Here is a 27839-nt window from a genome sequence, read left to right as displayed (position 1 = left end):
AAAAAAAAGTAATGCAAAGTGCAAGACGGACCCGTCCAACCCTCTTGGCAAGTCCTTTGAAGGATGACAACTGTAGTCCAGATTAAACACACTAGAGGGGCCAGAAAACATTCCAGTGTCTCTACCTGTTAGGGCGTGATCAGCAATTAGATTGTTTTTATTAAAAAAAAAAAAAAAACAAAACAAAACAAAACAAAACACTCTGGGGCATCTCACTCAGAGTTAAGTGTTTCTCTAATAAGCAGAACAGGAATTTAACATCGCCTCTGGTTGCAACCTCAGGCCACGTCATTTCCCACCCACTTGTCAGTGTGCCTTGGATTTGTGAGGTTTCTTAACCCGTCCTTTTTTCCCAAAGCACTTCCGGCAGCCAAAGGCACAACATTTGTAAGTGATGAAGACAACCCCCAGCACCACGGCCAGGAGGAAGCCGATCACGTCCAAAGAGTGGTACTGGTACCAGGTGAGGTCGTGGGCTGCGGGACGCAGGTGGGGAGCCCCCTTGTGCCTCATGACGAACTCCACCCAGAACACAGCCAGGTCCAGGGGCTCGATGGGGCGGTCCTTGTGCAGCCTGGAGAGGTGCATGATGTTCTCCTTATAGCTAAACACAAAGACAGTTGTGTGAATGTCTGGAATGGTGGTCTCAGCGGAACACTCTCCCTTTAGGCTTGCTGTAGTTAAGCAGGCTACCAGATTTTGCAAACTTGGTAGAGGAAATGTGTTTCCATTATAGACAGAAAAGAAACACACACACATGCATGTACACACACACACATGCTAAATGGTCTTCACCTCTGAAATTTAAAAAAAAAATGTAGAAAGAAAACTAGAAGCCAAAATTATAATATTAAATTATTTGAACCTTGCTTCCTTTCCTCTTCTTTCTTTTTTCTTGGTATTTTTGTAGGAAATTAGATACTTTCTTTACAGTAAGAGATAGAAATAAAAGAAAAGGTTGTGTCAGAAATTAGTGTGTTTTCCTTTCAGGATTTTAAACACTCACATCTAGTCAAAGCAAAAGCGATTTCTAAGTGCCATCTCCAAGGTGGTGGCATACGTGGCTTTGGTGACACCTCACACCATCCAAGTACTAACTTTAGTGGGAGGCTGTGTCTACGCAGCCTGTTCAACAAAACAGATTTTTGTTGATTTTGGACAGTGTTGACAGCTGCATCGGAACATCCAAATCCAAACTGGATTGGATGCTTTGACTCTTAGTGGGGGCGCGCTAGGAAAAGAAAAAGAAGGAGGGGGAGAGGGATTAAAAGGAAAAGGAGAAGAAAGACCAGAGTAAGACACTCTTATTCAGGAGTAATTATAACTGCTGTCTTTAAACAAACCTGTCATTATAGTTCAAGACATTATTTTATGTGATAATAATATTTGGCCATAAGTCACATTAAACATCTTCCTTTCATAGAAATCTTCTCTTAAACAAGAGAGATTTTCTAGAACTTTCATTCCTTCATCCACTATTCATTGAGCACCTGTTATGGCCTGGTTGCATCACCTGATGTTCGAAATCTTTCCTTTTGTCTTCGTTTTATGCCCCAGTTTGGAGTGTTGGGAACATGGAGATTCACAACTAGGCAGAGATGACTCCCAGGTAAATAAATGAAGTTTGCTGGTAACATAAGCTGGTTGATGAATGTTTTTTAAAAAAAATAAGAGAACTTTTACCAGGTCATTTTTAGGTTCCAGGTAGTCATCAATACCACTCGACAGAAGGTCAAAATTGTGCTACTAATATGAACCTCCGGAAGGAGTTTTGTCAGCAGTTGGAGACAAGTCAGGTTTTCACTGCATGGACTTTGGAGCAGCGTGGCCTGACGCCAACCTGGGCTGCCATGAGACGCCCATCAGAATGGAGGGATGCCACCCGCTGCTCTGGGCGCGCTGGGCATTTACCCCAGGGGTTCTGTGGACTTTTCTTTCTCATCCATTGGCACCACATCCGTGAGCACCCCATGTCCCCCCCATTTCTCCTTGCCCAGGTTCACTGTGTCACCCTGTGCAATGTCTCCTCCCATCTGAAAACACTGCAGCCTTTTCACATCTGTCCTTCTGATTGATGTCTCTTTCAAAATGAAGCAACTATGGGTGAAGACTCCTGACACTCTCGTAGACACACACACATGCACAGGCATTCACACGTGCATGCACACTCATGCGTGTACACACATTATTAATTGTTGGACGAAGTCTAGCCCGGGCCATCACTTCTTCCCGGAAGGTCTTGGCCAGCCTCTTACTAGTGAACTTGACAGCAATGTGATAAATTTCATGTGCAGAGATCATTTGATCTGATGGCTTTTGCCTCTTGAATTGTTTTCAGAGTCACATTTGAGCAAACTTATCTTTACTTTTATTATAAGGCTTTGTCTGTGATATCCACAAGACCCCATCCCGATTTAGAAATCCCCATGAACAAAATTTCTCACGGGCTTCAGTGGTAGGCAGAGCTGCACTTCGAAGCACCTGGTTTATTTTTTATCTTATGGACACTATGCTTCTTGTAAGGAAATATTTCTCTCTTTGCAGGAACTTATAGATCAGATGTCTATCTGGTGACAATATTTTCTTAATAAATTGAAGTTTTAATCCTACCAAGGGAAATAGTATTTAAAATCATTTCACTGATAAGTCCCATAGGAATTAAAATATCCTTTTATAAACTGAACAATAATAATCCCCAAATCATCTTACTTATAAATTCGGTTTTTATGTACTTGTTTTCACATTTGAATATTTGTTGCGAATGAGATGGGCAAAATATGGGTAGTATTCCTCTGTATCTTTTCTCTTACCTTTTGTCATTGATGACAGCTTTTAGGGCATTTGCTAAATCTTCAGAAGTCATTTCCAGGACATTCAAGGTCACTCCAGCCCCCCGAGTCTCCATGCGCTTCGCATTGTCCATCTGATCACCAAACAAGGGCAGCATCACCATTGGAACGCCGTTGCATATTCCCTCATATATGCCATGGGAGCCAGAATGTGTGATAAAGGCGCGAGCCTTCGGGTGACCTGAGAGGCAAAGCAGGGAGGGATGAGAGTGGTCAAGCCACCGAGTTTCACAGTCTGACACCATCTAGGTTCTGAAAGCACTCTAAGGACCCAGTGCCACCCACGCGTGGCTCCTGCAGAAGTCTGCAGAGGAGACTGTGGGCTGAGATGCCCCACTGGGTAAAAAGCTATGTAGGATACTTTGGCCATAATAGTTTCCAGCTAAACAGTCCTTGAGAACAGCCATACGCAAGCCACTTTCTTAATTTCACTTGGGTTTGACCTATGCACCAAATCCTGCCCACATACCAAGCAGATCATTCTGGGGCAGCCACTTGACAAGTATTGTATTCTTTGAAAGATTCGGTGGTGGAGTGCCAGTATAACGCCACAGGACCTTGAAGAGACAAAAACAGAATTTAAAGAACACAATAATTCAAAAACATCTGCCGTGATAGTGATAGCTAGAATGTGGAGTCCTCTGAATGAACATAAACTGGGCAAGGGTGGAAAGTGTAGCAGCTGGGAAGGCCTCTGGGGACTGGTAACATTCTGTGTATTTGTGCAAATTCATCAAACTGTACATTTATAATTTTTGTGATTTTCTGCACTTCAAGGGGAAGTTTACTTAATAAAATGAATGAATGTAGAATTACAGAAGCAGAAATATAAGAAATGAATCCAGTGTCCTGACCAGTAGCTTTTTGCAGAAGTACTCCTATGTAATACAAAGAAACACTATCCTGTTCACTATCCTATTCATTTTATCTTTAAAATAAATTCCCCTTGGAGGGGCCTGGCTAGCTCAGTCAGTAGAGCATGCAGCTCTTGATCTCAGGATTGTAAATTCAAGCTCCAGACTGGGTATAGAGACAGCTTAAAAAAATAAAATCTTTAAAAATAAATCAATGAAATGAAATGAAATTAATTCTCCTTAGTACACTTTTGAATTTCTTAGAGAAAATAAGACCTCCAAGTGAAGTAGACAAGTTTCACAGAGTAGTTGAGTGTGACATGGCAAACAGAACTTTAGATTAATAATTGAGAAGTGGCAGGGAAACCTAAAGTCCAACTAGTAGGATTTAGCATTGATACTAGAAGTCTGGTGTTCCAACCCTTGTGAAGATAGAATCATATGGAAGCTTCTTACCGTCTGAGGTATTTTGCCCAAAGCATCAGCAATCTCCATAGCTTTCTTCTCAGGAATATCTGATACCATGGAGCCCAAAGAGAAAACCACAATTCCATGTTCTCCAGAAGCATTAACATAGGCTTCAAATTCCTAGAACCATAAGAGAAATTTCCAGTTAAGTTTTTTCTCCTCTTCTTTGGGAACTGCATACATTCAGCTATAAATCAGATCTCTTCATCTTAAGAATGTGATTAAAGGTGTGTGTGTGTGTGTGTGTGTGTGTGTGTGTGTGTGTGTGTGTGTTAGAGGCATAAAATATTAGTTCATATTACACCCTTCCTTACTTCCTTCCAAAGGGGGAAGGCTTCTTGCATATTGGGTTGTCTCCTGGGTCCTTCTTTGAGACTCAGAATCCAGGTAGCAGGCTAATTTTCCAAGGAAAAGCAGAGATAAAACCAGATCCACTTCTCAGGGGCTTCAAGCTGCTGGGAGGGTCTTGGGATAAAGCAGGCTTTTGGGGAGACTAAAGGAGAGAGCAGAAGGTAGTACAGAAGGAAGGGGGAAAGATGAATGAGCATCACAGAGAAGGGAGAGTGCTATTTAGCAGATCGATGAAGAGAGACCCTGAGAGGGAGGAAAGGTGTCCAAGGAGGATTTCAGAAAGCTTTCTGCAGACTCTAAAACTCTTGCACCGCACATTTAGGAAAATCTATAGTAAAGATGTGTATTACTTTCCAAGGCTTCTGGAATATTCCTTTTATGTGGAAAGAACAGATGGAGCCTAAGCAGAAAGCTGCAAATAATGTTGTGGATGAGGCTCATGGTTAAGGAAAAACCTCAAAAAAAAAAAAAAAAAAAAAAAAAAAAACAACAACAACAACAAAAAAGGAGAAACCTCAAAATAGCCAAGACAGCCTGTAACAATTCTTGCTTCCCCACAGCCTATAGCAGAGTCTTCCATATGGCAGCCAATACATTGGGGTGATTAGGGATCATATTCATCTCAACTCAGTGCTGAAACTTAACCAGTCAACCTGGAAATTTCCTACCTTGCCTGGAGAAGAGCTTTCTGAAGAGTGTACGTCAACTTGCCTGCCTTAGCCAGAACATGCAGAAAGATAACTGAATCTTTCTTTGCTGGCTTCATAAAGCACTGCAAAAAGCAAAATATTTCTCCCTAGGTATGAGAGATATAAAACTGGACCGAAAACCTTGCCAAGGGTGCTCCAGGATCTGAGCCCCTTCTGCAGAGCTCAGAGAGGGGACAAAGGGCACGCCAGCAAACCCTGAGTACCAAAGCCACCAGCGGGAAGGATAAACGCAAGCAGTGAGTCTCAACCCACCCAGCACATGATCCCCACAGAATATTCCTGTCCCATTCCAGAAGCTGATCCCCTCTAGCAATATACCCATCAGCATCACCAAAGGAAGATTGCAAGTATGAGGCCACTCTGACTCCTCCAACCAAGACCACCACTGGGCATTATAGCTTTGGCTAGGTAAGCTCAAGACAAAGCAATGGGGCTTGTTTCTGAAGAAACTTCTGGGCCAGATGACCCAAGAAATAAGGAACGAACTGTGAGTGCTTTTCTACTCAATAATGAAACAACTACTAGAAAATGGACAACCCGTGTTTCCCTCGGATGAAGCAGGAGGATGGGATCTTTGGAAGTGTCTGTATATAAAGGCTGAGAGATAGTGATGGCAGGGACCCCACTAGTAAGTACAGATCACAGATTATGACCTATCAAGCCTCTACCCCTAAAGTAATGAGAAAGAGACGTTAGAGATGGATGTCGGACAAAAGCTCTGAGAGGAAGCAACAAAAAGATAATGCAATTAGAAGAACAGCAGCATTAGCTGCAGTGTAGAAACAGGAGAATCTGAAGGCAAAAGTGGTGGCTGTGTCCCCAGGAAGAGAGGAAGGAAGCCGCCAGACTCAACCCTCAGCAATAATCTCAGCCCAGCCTGATCTGGCCTTCAAAGCCAACTCCAGAATACTATGGTCTTCAGGAAACATACATACACACTCACACATACACACACAGGCACACGCTGGCATGCACACACAGAGTGGCAATTCCACGCAGAGGAAATAGAGCATGGTGTGAGTGTGGCCATTTTCCCCCAACTGTAGGTTATTAATGATCTAATTAACTCCCCTAGAGTCTCCCAAATGATTTTATACGTTTCCCAAGAATGCCAAGGACATTCATGGGACTGTGGGATGTGGTGGGGTTTGCCCAGAACGGAGCAGTTTCCTGAGATATGAGACTTTCAGTCCTGTTCAAACCAGAACGCTGGCCACCCCAGGTGTGAGATGCAGAGGACTTCCCCCAGGGCTCAGCACACATGATTTTAAGAGACTTCTTTTAAGTTTGGTTCAGAGCATGACCAGCAGAGCCCAAATACTGCCCAGCCCTCTTCAGGAATGAGTGCCCTGCCTGGTCCACTCCCACCAGCTCTCTTCGAGGCCTTCTGGCTCCCAGCAGCTGTGTCCCAGCCTTCTCCACTGGGCTCGTCTGAAAGGTCAGGGCAGCCAGCATCATCGTCCCCATCACCACACTGCATTTTTGGTCTATGGCAAAAATATCCTAAGGATGGTTTTTCTGAAGTCCTTCCTCCCTGGGATTCCATACCACATCCTTCTCTCCTGTGAAAGGACAGCTCATCTCCAAGTACCTTTTGAGTTCTTTCTCCTGAGTGAAGGTAAACAGCTTACCTCACTTCCTAGGACCTTCCCTCCTTCATGAAACCCACTCTTACTTTTACCATGTCTACAAAGCATCAGGTCTGATTTCCCCTCCTTGCACACTCTCCCACACCCAGTCAGCACCCAGCAGGGTGTGATTATCATAAAATGGAAACCACAGGTCAATAAATACCCAAAGTTACATGGCAAGATTAAAGTTTAAATGTCATGAAAGTTCATCTACAGATTACAGGAGGGCAAACTGCAGAGACTGTGTTGTCATAGCCAACGCCTCTTCTGGTATTCAATAACAGCGAAGTCCACACTCTACTTGGCACAATGTCCCTAAGCCTGGCCCTGACTTCACAGACTCTAGAGTAGCCAAAGAGTGAAGCGATAGGTTAATGCCCTCGATTTCCCCACCTCTTACCTCCTTCCAAAAAGAACAAGGCCTCCCCTCTGAAGTGAAAGCACTTGCCCACCCCATTGAAACCTTTAACACAGGTCCTAACTTTTGCTGGGAATTTAGTATTTTGAGTTCCAGGCTTTTATTAGATTTTCTCTTCCCAAATGTCTTTTGTTTTTCAAAATCCTTGGTAAGCACTTAGCATGTTGGAAAACTATTGCTTTATTACTACACATTTAGAGCCACCAACAAAGACTGCAAGCTTCCCTGCTCACCAGTCTTTCTTCTCCTCACCATCGTCAAGTCAAGATGATATCCATCTCCAAATCCCAGCATGTCCACCAAGCTGGTCTCTCACCCTGAGCAGGGAAGGACATCTTGGAGTTCCCGAGTTTCATTCCTTTGCTCTCAGTGTTATTCTATCTTTTGTCTGTCAGGCATCCCAGACATGCCCCACACCAGGTGTGCTTTCCATATGGACTCTCCTTATTAACTAACTATTGTATCTCTATTCTTGAAGTTCAGGATTTTGACCAAAAGCATTGGGACCAGGCTGGTCTCCACTAGAGGAATGGAAGTATAGAAGAGCATTTATTTATTTTTTTTAATAAATTTATTTTTTTTGTTGGTGTTCAATTTGCCAACATATAGAATAACACCCAGTGCTCATCCCATCAAGTGCCCCCGTCAGTGCCCGTCACCCAGTCACCCCCAACCCCCGTCCACCTCCCCTTCCATGACCCCTGGTTCGTTTCCCAGAGTTAGGAGTCTCTCATGCATTTCAAAAAGGGGAAAAAAGATAATCAACAACTAGCCAAAACAGCAAAAATTAGGAAAAGGGAAAATGGCCAAGTAAAATAAAAATAAACTGGAAAAGTTAGAATCAAATCTCTGAATTGTTAAATTAATTGCAAACAGGCAAAATTCTCCCAAGGTTAAAAATATCAACTCCACGTTGTTTAAAAAGAAAAAAAAGAAAAAAAAAAAAGCTTGAAGACAAAGGGGTACCAAAGAGGCACTAGAGAAATGTAAACAAGATAGTGCAGGAATGGTAATGTTAATATAAAAAAACTGGAATTTCAAATTAAAAATATTAAGTAGGGCAAAGAGGGTTATTGTCCAGTAAGGTTTATAAAGACATTTCCACTCCCAGGCTTGCTTGCACCAAGTAAGGCAGCAACCAATACATAATCATGACAACTCACCACTTAGACAAATTCCAGGGGGGGGGGAATATATTAATAAATCATGCCAAAACTATAAAATTGAGGAAGACCATTGATAAAGTTCTGTAGTCCCTCCCAGTAAGTAAACTAAAATAAAGAAGAAAATCATGGAAATAAATGAAGACTACTTGCCAAAAAACAATGGCAAACATAATACAAAATGATGAAATGAAAATCAATCTTTTTTTTAAAGATTTTATTTATTTATTCATGAGAGACAGAGAGAGAGGCAGAGACACAGGCAGAGGGAGAAGCAGGCTCCTCTCAGGGAGCCCGACACGGACCCAGGATCACACCCTGAGCTGAAGGTAGATGCTCAACTGCTGAGCTACCCAGGTGTCCCAAAAATCAATCTTCATTACAATCAGGAGCAAGACAAGAATCCTTGCGACTGCCAAAATTATTCAATTGTTTTTAGAGATTCCAGTGACTTCAATAAGACCAATACCTGGCATGGAGTTTAGAACAGAAGAAACCATATTTTCTTTATGGATGAAAGTCTACATGTTAATTTGGTTTTTTTTAAAGGATGAAATCAACATTTTGATTAGGCCGAATTTTGATTTGGGACTGAATAGGGAGAAGATAACCAGCTACGAACAGAAATGGAAATCTATCACATTCACATTAGTAACAAAAAGAAAAAAAGTGTAAAATACTTAAGAAAAACCAAACAAGAAAGGAACAGAACAAATATGAAGAAAACTACAAAGGACTTAACCTCTGATAAGGTAATATTTGAAGTAACAACAAAAAGAGCAAGACCCGGTACACAAACTTCAGTGTTCTTCCCAGGGAACTAGATCATGTGGCTAACAGAACGCCCTGTGGCACATAAATGCCATGCAACATGGAACAGTTAAAAAAATAGATATAATATTTAGAACCGAAACCACATCCATGACATATTGATAGGTGAGCAATGGGGATACATTATTACCTTTTTTTGTAAAGCAGACAGCAAAAACTTCTATACAATTACATGTTGTAAAAGTATAAGGCGATTGTAATTGTAAAAGGTGGTTACCGCCTATCTGGTGACTAGCCCTCAGTTCATACCCTTTTGTGGTTTTTGTTCATTCCTTTAACAAATATTTGGTAAGTACCGATTATATGCCCAAGACGCTGACGTTTACGAGGCACCAATCACGTGCAGACCCATCGCCGGGCCTTAAGGGTGAAGCAACAGGCAGCAGTGGTCCCTGCCCCCACATCTATGAAAGAGACGGTCAATAAACAATGATCTTTTAAATGAGATGATCACAGTACTTGATGTGCTAGGAAGGAAAGAGCACAGGATCCTATCTTAGAGAGGACTCCCTGAGGAAGTGACATTGCAGCTGATCTGGAAAATAAGAAGATAGCCACCTCACAAATTCAGGCACAGCATCTCAGAAGGATGGAACATCAAGGGTCCTGAACTGGGAAACAGTTTGGAATGTCCCAGGAATAGAAACAAGGCCAGTGTCGCCGAGGGTATCGTGCAGATTTATAAGCAAGCCCTCCTATTTCGAATGGAATTTCTATCATGCATGCACATCTCCAAAGTTTTAAATTTCAAAGTAAATATGAAACACAATTGTTTTCACTTGGATCCTATAATAATGATGCCAAAAAGTATTTCTCTTTAATTCCGCTCTAACTGGGACATGCTGACTAGCTCTCTTTCCTTTGATCTATGATGTGATCACTGGTTTGGTAATATTTCACCTTCTCCTACATTGGAAAGTTGATTATTACTGGTATTCTATAACGTGAGGTTCTCTCATTTGGCTTTCTAAAAAATCAACACCATCTCCTTTCTTAACCTGATCTCTCCATCAGACATATACTTCTCCAACAGGCCATGGATTATCAGAATCTTATTGGTGGGAGATCTGCTGGGGTCACTAGATCTCTCTTCACATTATGAGGGAGGAATCAGAGCCCCACAAAGGGGATCTAGTCATGCGGTAATGGGGTGGAAGCACCCACACAACACTGGATTTCTCACAGGGTGTTTTTCCTGCCCTTCAAAGTTTCTCCTTGCCATGGCAATGACGTGATCATTTAAAATGTGAAAAAAATAAAAAATAAAAAATAAAATAAAATGTGAATCACATTGGAGTCACTCTGGGAATAAGATTCAGTACTCTCTGAGGGTGATGACAATCCCTTATTAGGAGCCAGACTCAGCACCTGCAAAGTGCCTAGGCTACCAGTGGATCCTCAACTGATATTTGAAAAATAAATGAATGAATGCCCACTGATATGTCACCTCCTTGGAGAATCCTTTCCAACTCCCCATCTGACAGAGATCCTCCTGTTATTCTCTATTCCCTCCATTGCGACTCGGAAAAGGATGTGAATGCTACTTTTTTGCATATCTCAAATTCTGTATGGGAAAAACTTAACTTAAAAGCATTGCAGGGAATGAAACTCAGGACCTTTCTGCCCAATGCCAGAATCTGACTGTCTAATGTTTGCTTATTAGAAGAGAAAAGACCGTAGAAGCCAGCTTCCTATCAGAATATCTAGCAACTGTATCTTTAACCAGAAACATAAAGGTTACTTTCCCCACCAGGACCCATAGATGTCGAAGAATTATTTCAGCAATCTTTTTTTTTTTTTTTTTTTTTATTTCAGCAATCTTGACCCTTGTGTGCCTGACCCAATCAAGCGTAAGGTGCATACTACAGATTTGTGTTCTCTGCAAGGATCCCTACAATCATTGTTCTGTGCTTATGGCAATTATCCTTTGCTTCATCTAACTGATTACTATTCACTGGAACACACAGAATAAAATGCCCAAAGTATACTTTCCTAAAGTGTCCTATACAAAGAAATAAACCCAGAAGAGGATGCCAAAGACAGATATAGGAACACTTAGGTGGCTCAGTGGTTGAGCGTCTGTCTTCGGTTCAGGGCGTGATCCCAGAATCCCGGGATTGAGTCCTACATCGGGCTCCCTGTGAGGAGCCTGGTTCTCCCTCTGCCTATGTCTCTGTCTCTCTCTCTGTATGTCTCATGAATAAATAAATAAAATCTTTTTTTAAAAAAAAGGATATAAATTACAACCCAGACTCAGGAGATTTGTAATGTAGAAACTAACGAAAGAGGGCATTTGAGACTAGTTCAGCATGTATCGGGGGCAAGTTCATCCATCCAAAGTACTTGCGAGGATATAGGCTTGTAAAGTTCCCCCTCAAATACACACCTTGGATAGTGGGTTTTTGCTGGCACAGTTGATCCCACCAACAAAAACCATGCTGGGCATGATGGGCCTGGAGTAATCCTTGACAAAGTCACCTTTGAGAAGCCAGATGGATGCAGAGCCCATAAGTTCCTGGACTGTCACATCTTTCTGAAGGACTTCCGAGGCAAGTGGTTCATATGGGGAGTAAACCACATTGCACAAAAAGCTCTCGGACAAGAAAATGAGCATGTTCTTCACCCGCTGTAGGAAGGTCATGTGATCTGAGTTAAGGGACAGAGCCCTGGGCACATAGGATGGTGGGTTGGGGCACTGGGTACCTTGAAAATCTAGGCTGCATGGCAGTGCGTGCAAGAAGAACACAGCAGGGAGGGCCAGGTACAGGGCCACGATGGGACCGCAAGGAAGGAAGGGGTCCGTCAACACAGCATCGAAGCTGCTCTCTGCCAGCGAGGCCATCAGCTCCTTGTTATGCAGTAAATGGGAGCAAGCAGACAAAAGCAGAGCCGAGTCCTCCTTGACCTTCTTGTACGTTTTGATCACACGCCGCAGCAAAGGCACATTCTCAAAAACACCGCGCCCGAGGCTGGTAAAAGTGGCTTCCACGTCCTCCCTTCGGAATGGCACAGGGTACCTCTTCAGGGTGTAAAATGCTGCTCCTTTGATGTACACAGAAGCCTCGGAAGCTATCACCACTACCTCATGTCCCCTCTGGTGCAACTGCTTGACGACCCCGAGCATGCTCAGCCAGTGGCTGCCATCCACGGGGATCAACAGCAGCTTCCCACCCTGGGACACGGGGGCACTCAAGGCGCACAGCAGCAGGCCCAGGACCAGCGGACGTGGCCCCGGGGCCCCTGCTGCCATGGTGCCCTTGTCTTTGCTACCAAGACTCTCTCCTACCAAGAGTTTGCCCTCTCCTACTTCGTGTTGCAAGAACCAATCCATACTCAAAGTTAATGGTTGATCGTGTCACATGACCATAGTTATTCGCCAGCTGAAGATAAGTAGGAAGTTCACCTTTAGAGCTAGCTAACCAGGGCAGAGCTTTACTAGGTTCCTTTTTTTGTCCCCCAAGTATTTTTATGTTTTATTTATTTACTCTGAAGTTTTTAACTCCAGTTAGTTTAACACACAGTGTAATATTAGTTGCAAGTGTACAGTATGATGATTCACCACTCCCGTACATCACTTGGTGCGCATCCCGACAAGCGTACTAGCGTTCTTGACAGGCAACCACAGTTTAACTGGGGGAATTCTTTACCAACCACTGAAATCACATTCTTGATGGGCCAGAGAAGGGAAAACAGCTCCAGCACCTTTGAATGCATGAAATGAGTATTTCCATGGACCAAGAGGGGAGAAAAAAGGCTATGTGGTGATAAATTCGACTTCTTTTTCAGGATATGAAATAGAAAGCAGAATATACCGTTTAGAAAGAGAACAACATGCCGCTGTAAGCCTACTTTTGGCCCATGGCAGCCTTGCAGGATGTCCTTCTCCACCGGTCGCCACCAAGGACTCTGCCCAACGCTGCATCATTTTGATGCATTCATCCAACAAAATACTTATTGAGATGGCGCCGGCCCTGGGGATGCCAACAAAGACTGCCACAGATGAGCCTCCCGCCTCCCCAGAACTCAAGCTCCATCAGAAGAGACAGACTGACAATGTAAACAGATAAAGGCGTGTCAGAGGCTGTGGAACATGCCAAGAAGGAGATGAACGCTGCTGGCTAGTAAATTGCGGGAAGGGAACCCCACTTGAGCGCGCATGCACAGAAGGCCTCTCGCAGAACAGGTGCATTCTCTCAGACCGGCAACAGAGAGAGCAGACACTGAGAAATTCTGATGACCCGGTTGAAGCAAAGGGGAAAAGTGAACAAAACCAATAAGAACATATATGTCTTGAGTATGTCCTAGGAGCCAAGCATGGTGCTAAGCGCTTTACAACACATCTTATGGAATCCCCTAAAGGCAGATAACGTTATTCCCACATTACAAAGGAAGACACTGAGGCTGAGAGAGACAATACGACCTGCCAGAGTCCTGCATTTACTAAGTGACAGAGCCAAGATGCAGGCCCTAAGTGTCAGAGCGTGATGACCCTGCTCTTGACCACAATTCCCCATGGCCTCTAGCAGTATCCAGCTCTTATGGCCAGGTTTGAAATTTACAGCCAACTAGGAACCAGAAGTAAAACAGTGACCCTCACAGTCACTACCCAAACTAAATGGGGAGAGATGGTGGGACTTTGGGACCAAGTAGAATGTGCTCACACAGTAATACCAGCCCTGGCTGGTGCCCCAAAAGATCAAGTGAAGGGCCAGGGAGCGAGTATGGTAGTCACAAACAGGAATACCCCTCCCAAAGAAAAGGCAAATGTGAGCATAGACAGATGAGAGCACAGATCCCAAGATTTTGATCATGGACATCGCTGGCCACCCATATTTGGGGACCTGTTAGGAAGATCATGGAGAAACTGCTAACTTTAAGGTTTTAATGTCCTGTGACGCATGTTCACAGGGCCTCCTTCATTCTGGTACTGACAGTCCCTTTTCCCCATACCACCCCTTCCTCCACAGACCTCCAGTCTTGTATGTGCTTATATATGGGTGCACGCACACACACATGGTCAAACACACATGCACTCTGAAGCTCCCCACCCACAGCACCCCCTCTCCACTCTAAGCATGTTCCATTCTCCTGGACTAAGATTCTGGGTGGGTAGAAAAGGAGGCAGCAATGCTTTGACTCACTGGTATGCCCCTATCTGCAATTCTGAAATTCATAGTCCAGTTTAAACATTAAGGGCAATAATTCTTCTGAACTCTCAATGTCATAAGAGTTCATCTGTAAATTACCCAGAGCAAAAGGGCGGTAAACACAGACAATCACCACCACGATGATTTTTTTTTATTTTCCTGTATCACATAGAGCCTCAGGACTTTATGAGGCTTCTGCATACCTGGACGGTTTGGGACACGACTCTGCCCTTACAAAGCAGGCTTTCAGCACAGATGCCAGTCCATGGTTTTGAAGACAGTAAGCACTCAGTAAATGTTTTTGTATCTATATGACTTCCCTTCTCCTTTGCTGTGGACCCCATATCCAGGCAAGCGAGTGCTTAATCCACTGTCTCTGAAACCCAGCTGCCATAGTCTTGTTTCCGGGCCTCAGACTCCCAGGGCCTCCAAATCCCATCTATCCTTGCTAAGTTCCAGCATCAGCTGCGCCCTGCACTATCCCACCCCATCACCATCCATGAAGCATTGGTCAACAGCTTCCTAGGACCCAGAATAAGACGTAGCCTTGCCCGCAAAATTCCTTAGGATGGACTTTCGGCCCACCTGTCTGAGCTCATTCCTCCTCTCCAGTCCTTTCACCGCGACCCATGCTTCCAACTTTCCCTCCACTCATTCTGAATCACTTGACCTTCCCCAAACATGCCCTTCCCACGTTGCTTTATTCACGCTAGACCCTACTCCCAATCTACTCCCTATTACTGTTTATTGCGTGATTATAAGGTGCCAGCTCCAGGATTGAACTCCGTCCCTCAAGGTAACATAAAGTTCGCTCTGGTGACATAGAGTGCCTTACTGAATCTACTACCCTTTATGATGAAATATTACAGAGTTCACTGGTTAATCATTTTCCTCCTAGAACTAAATGACCTTTATTGGTATTGCCTTGCCATATACCAAAGCAAAAAATATAGTGTCAGAGAATAAGAAGAAAGTAGAGAGAGGTCAGATGTCCAAACACACCAAAAAGAAAGATCATGGTATAGCAGTTTTAGTGGAAATAATCACTGCACCCAGGTTGACCCACAGCACTATAAACATGGCCATCAAGTCTTGGTCATTTTGATACACTAGACCAGGAGTTCTCAAACTCTGGGCCAGGACACCCTTGGTATACCCAAGAAATTTTTTAGGGGAATTTTGCAAAGTCAAAACTATTTCCATAATGATATTTGGCTTTTTCACTCACATGCTCTCTTACAGGTGCAGTGGAGTTTCTCAGTGGCCTCATCACCCATGATAGATTGACTGCAGAAGCAAAGAGAAGAATCCCGTTCTCTTGTCTTAAACCACAGAGATGAGGAAGAAAAAACGTAATATGATGCCATCCTTCACCGATTTTTTTGTTTTGGAAAAGTGATTTGGGGGCACCTGTGTGGCTTAGTCAACGAAGCACAGGATTCTTGATTCCTGCTGGGGTCATGAGGTCAGAGGCCTGAGACCTAGCCCCATGCAGGCTCCACAATCAGAGAGGAGTCTGCTTGGGATTCTTTCCCTCTCCCTCATCGTATACTCTTCCCCATCCCTTGCTCCCTTGCACATGCACGCTCTCTAAAATAAATAAATAAATCTTTTTTTTTTTTTTGGAAAAAGTTATTTTCCCATAAAAATAGGAGTCCTGTTAGCATGTAATGGCTTCATTGCTTTTAAACTGATGGATTTTTCGATTGCTTTCATTTCTAATGGAATAAGAAGTACTGACAGATACAACCTACACTAAAAAAAAAGAAAAAGAAAAAAAAAAAGAAAGGGCAGCCCCGGTGACTTAGCGGTTTAGCGCCACCTTCAGCCCAGGGTGTGATCCTGGACACTCGGGATCGAGTCCCACATCAGGCTCCCTGCATGGAGCCTGCTTCTCTCTCTGTCTCTCTGTATCTCTAATAAATAAATAATCTTAAAAAAAAAAAAAAAAAAAGCAAAAGGGTCCTGAAGCCAAAAACCCAGAGAACTGCTGTTCTGGACAAATGATGGGGCGGGCTGTCCAGAAGAAACGCGCCCCATCACTCTGCCCCACGGGCTGAGGGTGAGCCTGAGGAAAGCCTGCTTTAGCAAAATCGGTCTCCCTCCAAGCCAGGGCCCAGCGCGGGAGCGGGGCCCTAGTCCCTGCTAATTTCCTCTTTTTTCTGCGGGGGATTTGCAGATCGCAGCCCACCCCCCCCATTCCCCACAGCGCGCGAGGGCCGGGTGGGCGGGGCCAGAGAGAAGGCGGGGCCTCAGTGGGCGGGGCGTCCGCGGCCGTGCGAGACACGTGACAGAGAGCCCAGAGGAGCGGCGAGCCTCGCCCGCAGTGCATTCTGGGTAAGGCGTCGACCAATGAGATGCGAGCTACGTCACAAAGGCGCCCGCTCCGGGTGTCGCCCCGCAGTCGGGCCCGCGCCACGGAGGAGCCACCGGGGGCGCCGCGTGTCGTGCGGGTGGCCCGCGGGCCGAGCCGGGGGCCGTCCGACATGGTGGACTACTACGAGGTGCTGGGCGTGCCCCGCCGGGCGTCGGCCGAGGCCATCAAGAAGGCGTACCGCAAGCTGGCGCTCAGGTGGCACCCCGACAAAAACCCTGAGAACAAGGAGGAGGCGGAGAGGCGGTTCAAGCAAGTGGCCCAGGCCTACGAGGTGCTGTCGGACGCCCGGAAGAGGGACGTGTACGACCGGTACGGCGAGGCGGGAGTGGAGGGCGGCGGCGGCGGCAGCGGGCCCTGCCACGACCCCTTCGAGTACGTCTTCACCTTCCGCGACCCGGCCGAGGTCTTCAGGGAGTTCTTCGGGGGCCAAGACCCGTTTTCTGCCTTCGACTTCTTCGGAGACCCGCTGGAGAGCGTCGTGGGCGGGCGGAGGAGCTCCCGGGGCGGCGGCGGCGGCAGGGGGACCGTCCCCTTCTTCTCCGCCTTCAGTGAATTTCCAGCATTCGGGGGAGGTTTTTCCTCTTTGGATACGGGATTCAGTTCCCTGGGGAACGGAGGCCTGTCTTCCTTCTCCATGTCCTACGGTAGCGGCGGGACGGGCAACTTCAAATCCGTGTCGACTTCCACCGAAATCGTTAATGGCAAGAAGATCACCACCAAGAGAACCGTCGAGAATGGCCAAGAACGGGTGGAGGTGGAGGAAGACGGAGAGTTGAAGTCCCTGGTGATAAATGGCAAAGAGCAGTTGCTGCGCCTTGACACCAAGTGATTTCCAGTCCACGTTTCATTTTAGAGCACGTTGTGTGGAATAGCAGGACTTTGGTTTTTTGTTTGGTTCGGTTTTGTTTTGTTGGCTTTTTTTTTTTTTTTTCTGGAAGATTTCAAGTGAACTCTACTTTCAGAACAGCTGTACTCAAGAATTTATAAACAGTTCGTGCCAGTGCCTATTTGTCATTTTTGTTGGGACCACACGAATAGGACCTCCGTTTGTTTGTCTCTAAGACGGTTGCAAATACCTGTAGGCACTTTGCTATATATTAAACATAATCCCGAGGCAGACGGGGACTGTTTCCTAGTATTAGGACAGAATGTTTCCAGCACCTTGAACCTTGCCTTTCCATCGTGTTTGAAATGCGAGCCAGGTAATTTGCTCTGAAGGTAACATTGCCAAGATAAATGGTCTTACTTCAGTTTTTCTTCTCCAACACATGGTGGTAAAAGGTATGAATATAGTAATATTTCTGGCTTCAGGATAGTTTTTAGCCCCACATAAATGCTGGTGACTACTGAGAGTTTTCCGTTGAAATATATTAAGCCTACACCTTTTTTAAAAACAGGGAAACCTGGCAAAGTGGGTGTATTCATTTCCTATGGCTCCTGTAACGAATTACCACAGATTCGGTGGCTTAAATCAATGCAGATTTATTCTCTTGATGATCTGGACGTCAGAAGTCTGAAATCCCCATCCAGTGGACTGAAGTCGGTGTAAGCAGGAACATGTTTCCTCTAAAGGCTTAGGCAAAATGCTTAAGTGAATCCCTCACGGTTACACGATTAGTTAATAGCATCCTGAGGATTTTATTCAGGTCACTTAAGAAACAAACAGTGGTAGTGATGACTCAAAACAATACAAATCCAGTTGCTAGCCCATACCCAACTTAGTTGTATGACTATTGATGGAAGCGTGGGAAGTGTTTCCCTGAGGCTACACGAAACTATCCCATCGCCATGCGCAGGATGTTTCTTGTCTCAAATTAAGTTGACAAAAGCTAAGAATATTGGAAAGCTTGGATTATTGATTGGGTGAGGCAATATACGTCTGAAAGAGTAAATTTCTGTTGGCACAGTTTATACCCACAGTGAAAACCATTTTGGCCATGGTTGCCTTGGGATAGTCCATCACAAAGTGTGCCATCCTCCTTGGTCATGTCTAAGGAGAAGTTTGCATGAGGCATGGGAGCAAAAAAGCAACTGAACTGAACAGACTAAAAATACAGCATAGTTGTAATTCTTTACAGGAAGGTCATGTGACCTGAGCACAGCAGTAACTAGGAATGTATGATGTTGAGTTTGGTCCCAGTAGAGCCCAGTCCCCATGGAATGGCATGTGAACAATTCACAGCAGGAACGTAGGATTCAGCCACTACTGTCCCACAGGGTACACAGTCTGTTAAAACTACATCAAATGGTCACTGAGGTACCCAGGCAGTGCTTCTCGCCCACTAACTGTACAAGAAGTAACAATAAAACAGACTACACCAGGGCTTTTAAAAAATGAGTTCATTTGCTTGCCAGGCTAGGGAACTTATACCAGTGAAGATACTCAAGAGTTGTTGGTGGAGAGGGAAGGAGGAGCAGGGAGAGAAGAGATGTCAAGAGTTTTGAAGTCATAGAAAAGGGTGCACGTTTTCATGATGGTTATGCCAATTAAGGGTTAAAAAATGCCACTTTGTATAGGACAGACCAAGTGCATTTGTGCCTATACAATCAGTTAGCATGTCTCCATTGGTCAGAAAAGTCTTTAGTTGGGTCCAGTAAAAGTGGCAGTCGGGCTACCCACAGGTCATGGATTTAACGGCTCTAGTGGAAGCAACCCACAAGTCAGTGGATGACTGTATAAGCAAAATGTGCTCAATCCGTATGATGGAATATTATTCAGCCTTAAAAAGTAAGGAAATTCTGACACGCTGCAACATGAATGCGCCTTGAGGATATTAGGTGAAGTGAAATAAGTCAGTTGAAAAAAGACAAATACTATATGATTCCATTTATATAAGGTACCTAGAGTGGTCAAGTTCATGAAGACAAAGTAGAATGGTGGTTGCCAGGGGTTTTAACAGCATTTGTTGAAGGCACACAACATTTAGTTATAGATCTGGATTAGTGCTGCTAAGTGGAAAGTTTCCCTTTTACATAAATGTAAAATATTTAAAGAATTTTCAAAACTGAAAACCTCTTTTAAAAAATGTCAGCGCCAAAATCACTGTCCTGTATACCACTCAGTATTCCTTATCTATGGAAAGACCAGAGTAGGGAAAACACGGTAGAGAAAACAGCACTTTGTCTGGTACAGAGATGACCATCTCAAGGACCCTGTAGTGGATTCTCTACAAGGACTCACAAGCACCATCCCATGGAGCACACCAATTAAATAAGGAAGTACTTTAAGACATTTTAATAATTGGGCATATTGAGGTTTTTTAAATAGAAAAATTTTAAACACACATTTTTAAGTGTATTTTTGGAACATTTACAAATGTTAATCACATCTTGCCCAAAATAATAGCCACTAGCTACATGTGACTACTGAGCACTTGAAATGTGGCCAGTCCAAATTGAGATACGCTATAAGTGTAAAATACCAGATTTTGAAGACTTAGTATGAAGGCAAAAGAATGTAAAATATCTCATTAATAATTTTATATTTAGTATGTTGAAAGTATGTTTATACATATTTGATGAAATGAAGTATAATTTTAACCCTCATTTTGCCTTTTTCATAGCATGCCTACTAATTTTTTAAATTATGTATGTGGCCTGCATTATTCTTCCATTAGGCAATTCTGACCATAAAGAAAACCTATCAAATTATTTAATGTAGGGACTTCATAAGAAATATTATCTAATTAATATCTAAAATGATTAGAAAAAAATAAGAGAAAGATAGTTAAAATAAATCTTAACTATATGGGAATAAACAGCTTTGAAGATAGCCATGGACTTAAAGAGGAAACTCAAACCAGAAAATTAAACGAGCAAAAACAAAACAAAACGTATGAACGATTTATGCCAAAACCTGCGAGACCTAGAATATGTTCTGTTACCTTCAATGCTTCATCATTAAGAAAATGCTAACAGAAAGGAACTTAATGTTTACCTAAGGAAAATTAGAAAAATAACTATAAAATAAACCAAAAGACAAGACTGACCATTATTAATAAAAAGCAAGCTGGCATTAATGAAATAGAAAAAAAATAGTAAAAAAATAATAATAAGCAATTCCCAAAATTATTTCTTTGAGAAAACCAATAAAATAAGTTCACCCATCTTAAGTCTTTTTAAGTAGACTCCATGCCCAGCGTAGAGCCCAATGTGGGGCCTGAACTCAGAACCCTGACATCAAGACCTGAGCTGAGCTCAAGAGTTGGGTGCTTGGCCACCTGGGTGGCTCAATCAGTTAATTGTCTGCCTTCAGCTCAGGTCATGATCCCAGGACCCTAGGAGCCCCACATTGGGCTCTCTGCTCAGCAAGGAGCCTGCTTCTCTCTCTCCCTCTGCCTACTGCTCCCCCTGCTTGTACTCTCTCTCTGTCAAATAAATAAATAAAATCTTAAAAAAAAAAGTCGAGTGCTTAACTGACTGAGCCACCCCTGTGCCCCTCACCCATCATAAATCTTAAAGAAGAAAGGAGCAAAAATATGAAAGACTTATATATTGATCTTTCATACTTGGAAAAAGTTTCCATAAACTAGTTAAAGAAGTCACATCTCAGGGTAAACCAAACCAAACAAGAGTGACAAGATCTCAAAGTAAAAAAGAAATTTAGTGGAACAAAAGTGGGAACAGTGCACCTATCACATAAAACACTTGAGAATTTCAGTGTAAATTATCTTTCATGTACCAAAGAAATTGGCACAAACATCTAAAGGTCTTCAGATGACATACTTTGTCCTGCTGGGCACCTTTTAAATAATGATAATAGAAAATATTTATTGTGTGCTCATTGTGACAATAGTGAGGCTGTCCACCAGCCCATTCAGCTAGAAAAATGGGAGGAAAAATTTGAACCAGTGTGCTTAACTCCAAAGAATATATTCACAGAAAAACTAAAAGATGTAGTCACTACGGAAAATAGTATGGTGGTTTCTCAAAAAGTTAAAAATAGAAATACTTTATGATATAGCAATTGCACTACTAGATATTTACCCAAAGAATACAAAAGTACTAGTTGGAAGGGATACACACACCCTGTTTATAGCAGCAGCATCTACAATAGCCAAATTATGGAAAGAGCCCAAATGTCCATCAAAAGAATGGGTGGTTAAAAAAAAATAATAAGTTAATGGATAAAGATGTGGTATAGGAACAGCTGGGTGGCTCAGTCAGTTAAGCATCCAACTCTTAATTCCGGCTAAGGTCATGATCTCAGGGGCATGGAATTGAGCCCCACATAGGGTTCCATGCTGGGCATGGAGCCTGCTTGAGGTTCTCTTACCTTCTTTCTGCACCTCTCCTCCTCCCCACCCCTGCAGACACTCTCTCTGTCCCTCTCTCTCTCAAAAAAAAAAAAAATGCAATATATATTTAGATATATAATGGAATTTTGCTCAGTCATAGGAAGGAATGAAATCTTGCCATTTGCAACATATGGATGGAGCTGACTTATTTAGCTATAATGCTAGTTAAATAAGTCAGTCAAAGAAAGACACCATATGATCTTACTTGTATGTGGAATTTAAGAAACAAAACAAACATGGGGGAAGAAAAAGAAAAATCAAGAAACATACTCAATACAGAGAACAAACTGGTGGTTATGTGAGGGGTGGTGGGTGGAGGGATGGGAGAACTAGGAGATGGGGATGAAGGAGCCCACTTGTTGGGGATGAGCACCAGGTGTTTTATGGAAGTCCTGAACCACTAAATTCTACACCTGAAACTAATATTATACTATATGTTAATTAACTGGAATTTAAAATTTTTTTAAAAATATTTTTTTAAGATTTTATTTATTCATGAGAGACAGTAAGAGAGAGAGGGGCAGAGACACAGGCAGAGGGAGAAGCAGGCTCCATGCAGGGAGCTTGACATGGGACTCGATCCCAGGTTGCCAGGATCACACCCTGGGCCAAGGGCAACTAAATCACTGAGCCACCCAGGCTGCCCTAAAAAAAATTTTAAAGCAAAAAACCAACAATGACTTCTTTTTTTTTTTTTTCTTGTTTTGTGTGGTGTATATGCAAAGCAACAAATGTTGGATTGTTTGGTTTTTGTTGTTTTTTTTTTATGATAGAGAGAGAGAAAGAGGCAAAGACATAGGCAGAGGGAGAAGCAGGCTCCATGCACTGGGAGCCCGATGTGGGATTGGATCCCAGGTCTCCAGGATCGCGCCCTGGGCCAAAGGCAGGCGCCAAACCGCTGTGCCACCCAGGGATTCCCCAACAATGACTTCTTAAATGCCTTTCTATTTTTCAACTTTTAAAAATCTATTAAGTATATATATATTTTTTATAAGTGAATAAATGCATTATGTGAGGGAAAAAGAAAGCCAAGTAGGATAAATCCCTTTTGGTATCGGCAAAAACAGAAATGACATTAGAGTCCTGTGCAATAATATATACATAAAAAGAGCTGCAGGAATAAGAATACAAAAACTATGAAAAGATCTAAAGTCATGGAAGTTAACATAAACGAAGTGAATATGGCATAAATGGTAAAAAAAAAAAAAAAAAAAAAAAAAAAAGGCTAACTCAGTGAACTAAGAAACAAATAGCTCCCATGAGTCCTACTTCAATTAAACCCAAATATCTAGGATTAATGTAAGTTGCCTGTGAAACTATTAGTAAAGCAGTAGTTCCTAACATGGAAATGTGGGGTGGGGTGGGCTTGGTGATGCAGTCACCCCTCTGAACATCCCCTTCCCCTTTTAGATGTTCATCACTGCCCACCCCCTTCACTGGGTTTATGCCCTCAAAGCTTGATCTCCATCCTACTCCCTCCCACCGTCCTCTAATGACTTCAGCATCACAAGTAAAAGACCTAGCCAACCTGCAGTCCAACTCTGATCGTGCCCATGCCATACACCAGATCTCAACCCCGGGTCAGAAAACTAGTCAGCACAGCTCCACCTCTGAAAAGCTGAACTCCTTTCTTTTTCTTATGGATCGCACGGACCCCTTCTTGTCTTATCTGCATTGTCTCACTCCCACATTATTTACTCAAGTTCTCTGACACTTCTACTTCCTTGTGGAGGTTAGGTCCCCTGTGATCAGATCACACTCTAATTCTTTCCAAGACAGGGCCACTAAAAGCTATCATGTCAACAAACTCAATCTGCAGTTCCTTTTTCCTTCTATTGAATAAGCAAAAACTCCTGACGGGAGTCACCTGAGCAGATCATGGGTTAAGTGGTTAAACATTTGCCTTCCGCTCAGGTCGAAATCACAGGGTCCTGGGATCCAGCCCTGCATCGGGCTCCCTGCTCAGCAAGGAGCCTGTTTCTCCCTCTGCCCCTTACCATACTCATAATCGCTCTCTCTCGCTCTCTCTCTCAAGTAGATAAATACAATCTTAAAAAACATACACACACACACACACACAACAATTCCTGATGGATCGGCTCACAAATCAGCATCCCTGTTCCTGCACAAAGAAAATTGCACAAACATGAAGACAGTGCATTTCCAAAAGGACAGTGTTGGTTGCTCATGCCAGAGCTGGTTCAGCCCAGCACAGACTCTCACCTCTACCTCTCATTTCTCTTGGTGACGATTGCAAACATTTACAACACTAGTGGAAGTACTTTAATATTTATCTTACCAAACTGTCAGCAGAAGGAGATGAAGAAATCACAGAACGACTGGTAGACAAAAAAGGAGCTGGAAGTAAACTTCCACCTGTAAAACTGATCGCACATAGGATCCAATACAAACCTGAGACAATGGCTTCCTGTTGGCACAGTTTATGCCTCCAATGAAGAACATGTTGGGCATGATTGGCCTGGGGTAGTCCAGAACAAAGTCCCCTCTGAACAGCCACACAGATCCAGAGCTGAGGATGTCCTCCAGGGATACCTCTCGCTGAAGAAGCTCAGAGGCAAGGCTTGCATAAGGAGTGAAAGAAAAGTGGCAAAAGTACTTCAGGGCCAGGGGGTAGAGCATGTTCTTGACCCTTTGCAGGAACGTCATGTGGTCTGAATTCCTTGTTAATAATCTGGGAATATATGAGGAAGGGTTTGGGCACTGCGTGCTCTCAGATTCTAAATCACATGGAATGTTCCGCAAAAAAAACACAGAGGGAAGGGACAGGTACCTAGCCAGTATTGCCCCACAGGGATAAACAGGATCAGTTAAAAGCACATCAAAGGAACTGGCATTCAGGTGCCTGATCAGGTTCTTGTTATGCATCAGCGACTCACAAGATCTTTGAAAAATCAAAGTAGCAGTTTTCAAACCTTCCATAGTTTTCAAAAATGTTTTTAGAAAAGACATCCTTTGAAAAACCAGGTAACTCTGGCCCAACAGAAAGTTATCAAATTCTTCCTGGGTGTAAGGTGTGGCATAGGTTGTCAGGGTGAAAAAATCCTCTTCTTTGATATGCATATTCGACTCTGGGGAAACCACCACCATCTGGTGGCCTCTGGCATGGAGCTTCTGCACAGCCTTCTTCATGCTAAGCCAGTGGCTGCCATCCATAGGCACCACCAGTACCCTCCCACCTTCAACCCAGCGTCCAACACACAGGATGAGCAACAGCCCCGTGAGCACTGGCAGGGGAGCCAGGAACCCTGCAGCCATGTCTGTAGAAGCCCAAAGGAGCCGGCTTTGCAGATCAGGCTATTTCTCCTACATTTATTTTCTTTGACTTTATCTTATCACTAAGCCACTTCGCAGGGCAGGTAACTGGCAGGCAGCATGCCCTCCTTGTGTTAATCATTAGACTAGACCTGTCCCACTCTTCCACCACTGGCCCACTCTTCTGCTTCCACGCAAGGAGAAATCAATCCCCCTTATCTAGGAAACATCTCACCTGCCTCTGTGCTCTCTCCAGGGAACATTCTAATTGTCTCTGTTGCCTTCTATCCAATTCCCAAAACAGGGCTGTGGATGCCCAATTCACTGGATCTCCTCCTAGTTCCTGGTTTGTCCTGTGCCAAGAGCTGTGACTGAGCTCTGGGGAGTCACCAATGCCCCAGCCTCAAGCATAACCTCTCTGTGGGATGGAAACTTAGCTGCAAACTGTTGAAGTGCTTTCCTCTTGTGGGGAACATGGAACACACCCAGGAAAATATATAACACTGCTAAGGCAGCTTTCTCTAAACAGGGAGGGGGACACTAGCTCTTAGGTTTTCCTCCTTTTCCACACCAGGACATCTCTTGCAATGGTCAGGAAAGAATCTACTTGAAGCGCCTGTCAAATAAGGAAATACCGTGAAGGATCCTGCAGTGCACATGTGAACACACTGCAAGAGTTGTTGAGCATTCCATACTTACTTCTCAGAATAAGATCTTTTGTTATCTAAAGCATATATGGGCAAGATAACCCTTATGGATGACATAAGGGACCAGAGAGCACCCTCCCCCCGGAGCCTGGTCACCTTGGAACAAGGAGAGCTGTCACAAAGCCTCCAATCAGGCCCTGACTCCACTCCTCTTCTCCTGTCTCCTGCTACCTTGTTTAGGGACTGGGGTCTTTCACTAATAACTTCCTGGCCCTGCTTCCCGTGAAAACCACCCATTTCATACAAGGCCTCAGAGCTCCCCTCTGCTTCCTAGATGGGATGCTGCTCAGTTCATGAATCCCTAATAAGGCCACTTGATCTGCAAATTTACAGGTTGGACTTTCGTTCTTTAACAACACTAAGATATCAATCTAGATAGAATAAATAAAGAGACTGCAACATGCTGGATGGGAAGATTTCACTTTGTAATGCTCCTGATTTTGTCCCCAGTGAAGCAATAGATTCATTTCATAAGCATGAAAGCCAAACAAAATCTCACTGGGATTTTTAACATGACCAAACAACGTTTTCAAAATCACCTAGGAGCCTTTGGGGCTTCTGCTAATACAGGAGTAGCTCCTCTCAGTCGCTGGTCCCACAGATAATGATTATAAACTCTTGCAAAATGTTTTTCTAAATAATGCTGTCTGAAGGCCTTGGGCAGCAAACAAATGAGGGCAGAAATGGAAGAGACAAAGGGGACAAGATGATGGCACAGGACCTCAAGGGTAACCAGGAGGGAGGGTAGAGGTTCCTTACACTTCTTAGCAGCCACCTCTCCTACCTCTAGCCCCACCCACTGCACAGCTTCTCCCTATTAACAGGGAGATTGTCTTAATGCCATTGTACCCACGTGGCTAGGAAATGGCCAGCACCTCAGTCAATCCACTACTCATCATCGGGTTTCACCCCCTTCCAGAGCTTGGACCAAAGTTCAAGGGGCATTCTCCTTCTGTGGTCTCTATCATGGGGTCCAACCCATACCTTGTTGATCCACCTCGAAGCCACCAGACCAGTGGGCATCGCACATCCTTCTGCAACCTCAGCCCTCTTCCAACCTTGTCATTCAGGCTTTAGCCTCTAGTTGAATTTCAGTGGTCTGCTGACCTGCCCCCCACAGCAGCTGGCCCAGCACACAGACATCTGTTTCCACTCTCTGCCACAGGCTGCCCTGAGCAGCCCCACCAACACGCCCATCGAACCAGCCAGTGTTTTCATGTGTCCCCATACTCACGTGGCAGTCCATAAGCATCTGATATAGGTGCCCCTCATCCTATAAAAATGGCTAGTTCACCAATTGTTGGCTCACAAACTGGCCACTGGATATGGAGGCAAGGACACACTGAAAACAAGGCAGGCTGATCTGGATGGGTGGTGGCAGGGGTCAGAAGCAAGGGATGTTCCTCACAAGGCTTGTCTTGAATGGCCACAAGACCAGTAGATCTCTGCCCCTGCCTGCCAAATCTAGAAGGCTATATAGACACATTAACTGGGTTCGCTTATGTATACCATCTGGATAGTATACTGTCCACAACACCTGACTCTCTCAAGGCCACATCTTGGAAACCAGTCCAACTGAAAGAATGGTGGGCAAAACATACATTCCGAGGACTCCTCCTTCCGAGGAGGAGTTGAGAAGCCTCCAAATGCCTGGAACCAGCCCCCTTGTAAACCTGCATCAACATCCTCACAATAAGTCCCTCCAACACTCAACAACATCAACAGAAATAGTTTTTTAAAATACACAAGGGAACAGAATAGAT

At 43.9% G+C, this 27839-nt stretch overlaps 2 protein-coding genes across 2 annotated transcripts in view; one reads left to right on the top strand and one right to left on the bottom strand.

Annotated features, from left to right (window-relative positions):
• Positions 1-306: 306 nt before the first annotated feature.
• Positions 307-27839, bottom strand: part of UGT1A6 (UDP glucuronosyltransferase 1 family, polypeptide A6) — a 39996-nt gene continuing 12463 nt past the window's right edge. Inside the window, 4 exon segments of the mRNA NM_001003078.1 lie at positions 307-604; positions 2811-3030; positions 3319-3406; positions 4160-4291. Coding sequence (NP_001003078.1) covers positions 307-604; positions 2811-3030; positions 3319-3406; positions 4160-4291 — 738 coding nt within the window.
• On the top strand, positions 16838-18180 carry DNAJB3 (DnaJ heat shock protein family (Hsp40) member B3). Its single transcript, XM_038574244.1, has one exon. It carries the CDS (start codon positions 16909-16911, stop codon positions 17626-17628), a length of 720 nt encoding a protein of 239 aa, XP_038430172.1. The 5' UTR covers positions 16838-16908; the 3' UTR covers positions 17629-18180.

This window comes from Canis lupus, chromosome 25 (genome assembly GCF_011100685.1).
Source record: "Canis lupus familiaris isolate Mischka breed German Shepherd chromosome 25, alternate assembly UU_Cfam_GSD_1.0, whole genome shotgun sequence".
NCBI classification, from domain to species: Eukaryota; Metazoa; Chordata; class Mammalia; order Carnivora; family Canidae; genus Canis; species Canis lupus.
The sequence above is the reverse complement of the archived record's forward strand: the minus strand, read 5'-3'. Positions and strand labels throughout refer to the sequence as shown.

Bases quoted from the DNA above. Each gene is read 5' to 3' on its own strand.
- DNAJB3 (XM_038574244.1), top strand. From the start codon at position 16,909: ATGGTGGACTACTACGAGGTGCTGGGCGTGCCCCGCCGGGCGTCGGCC.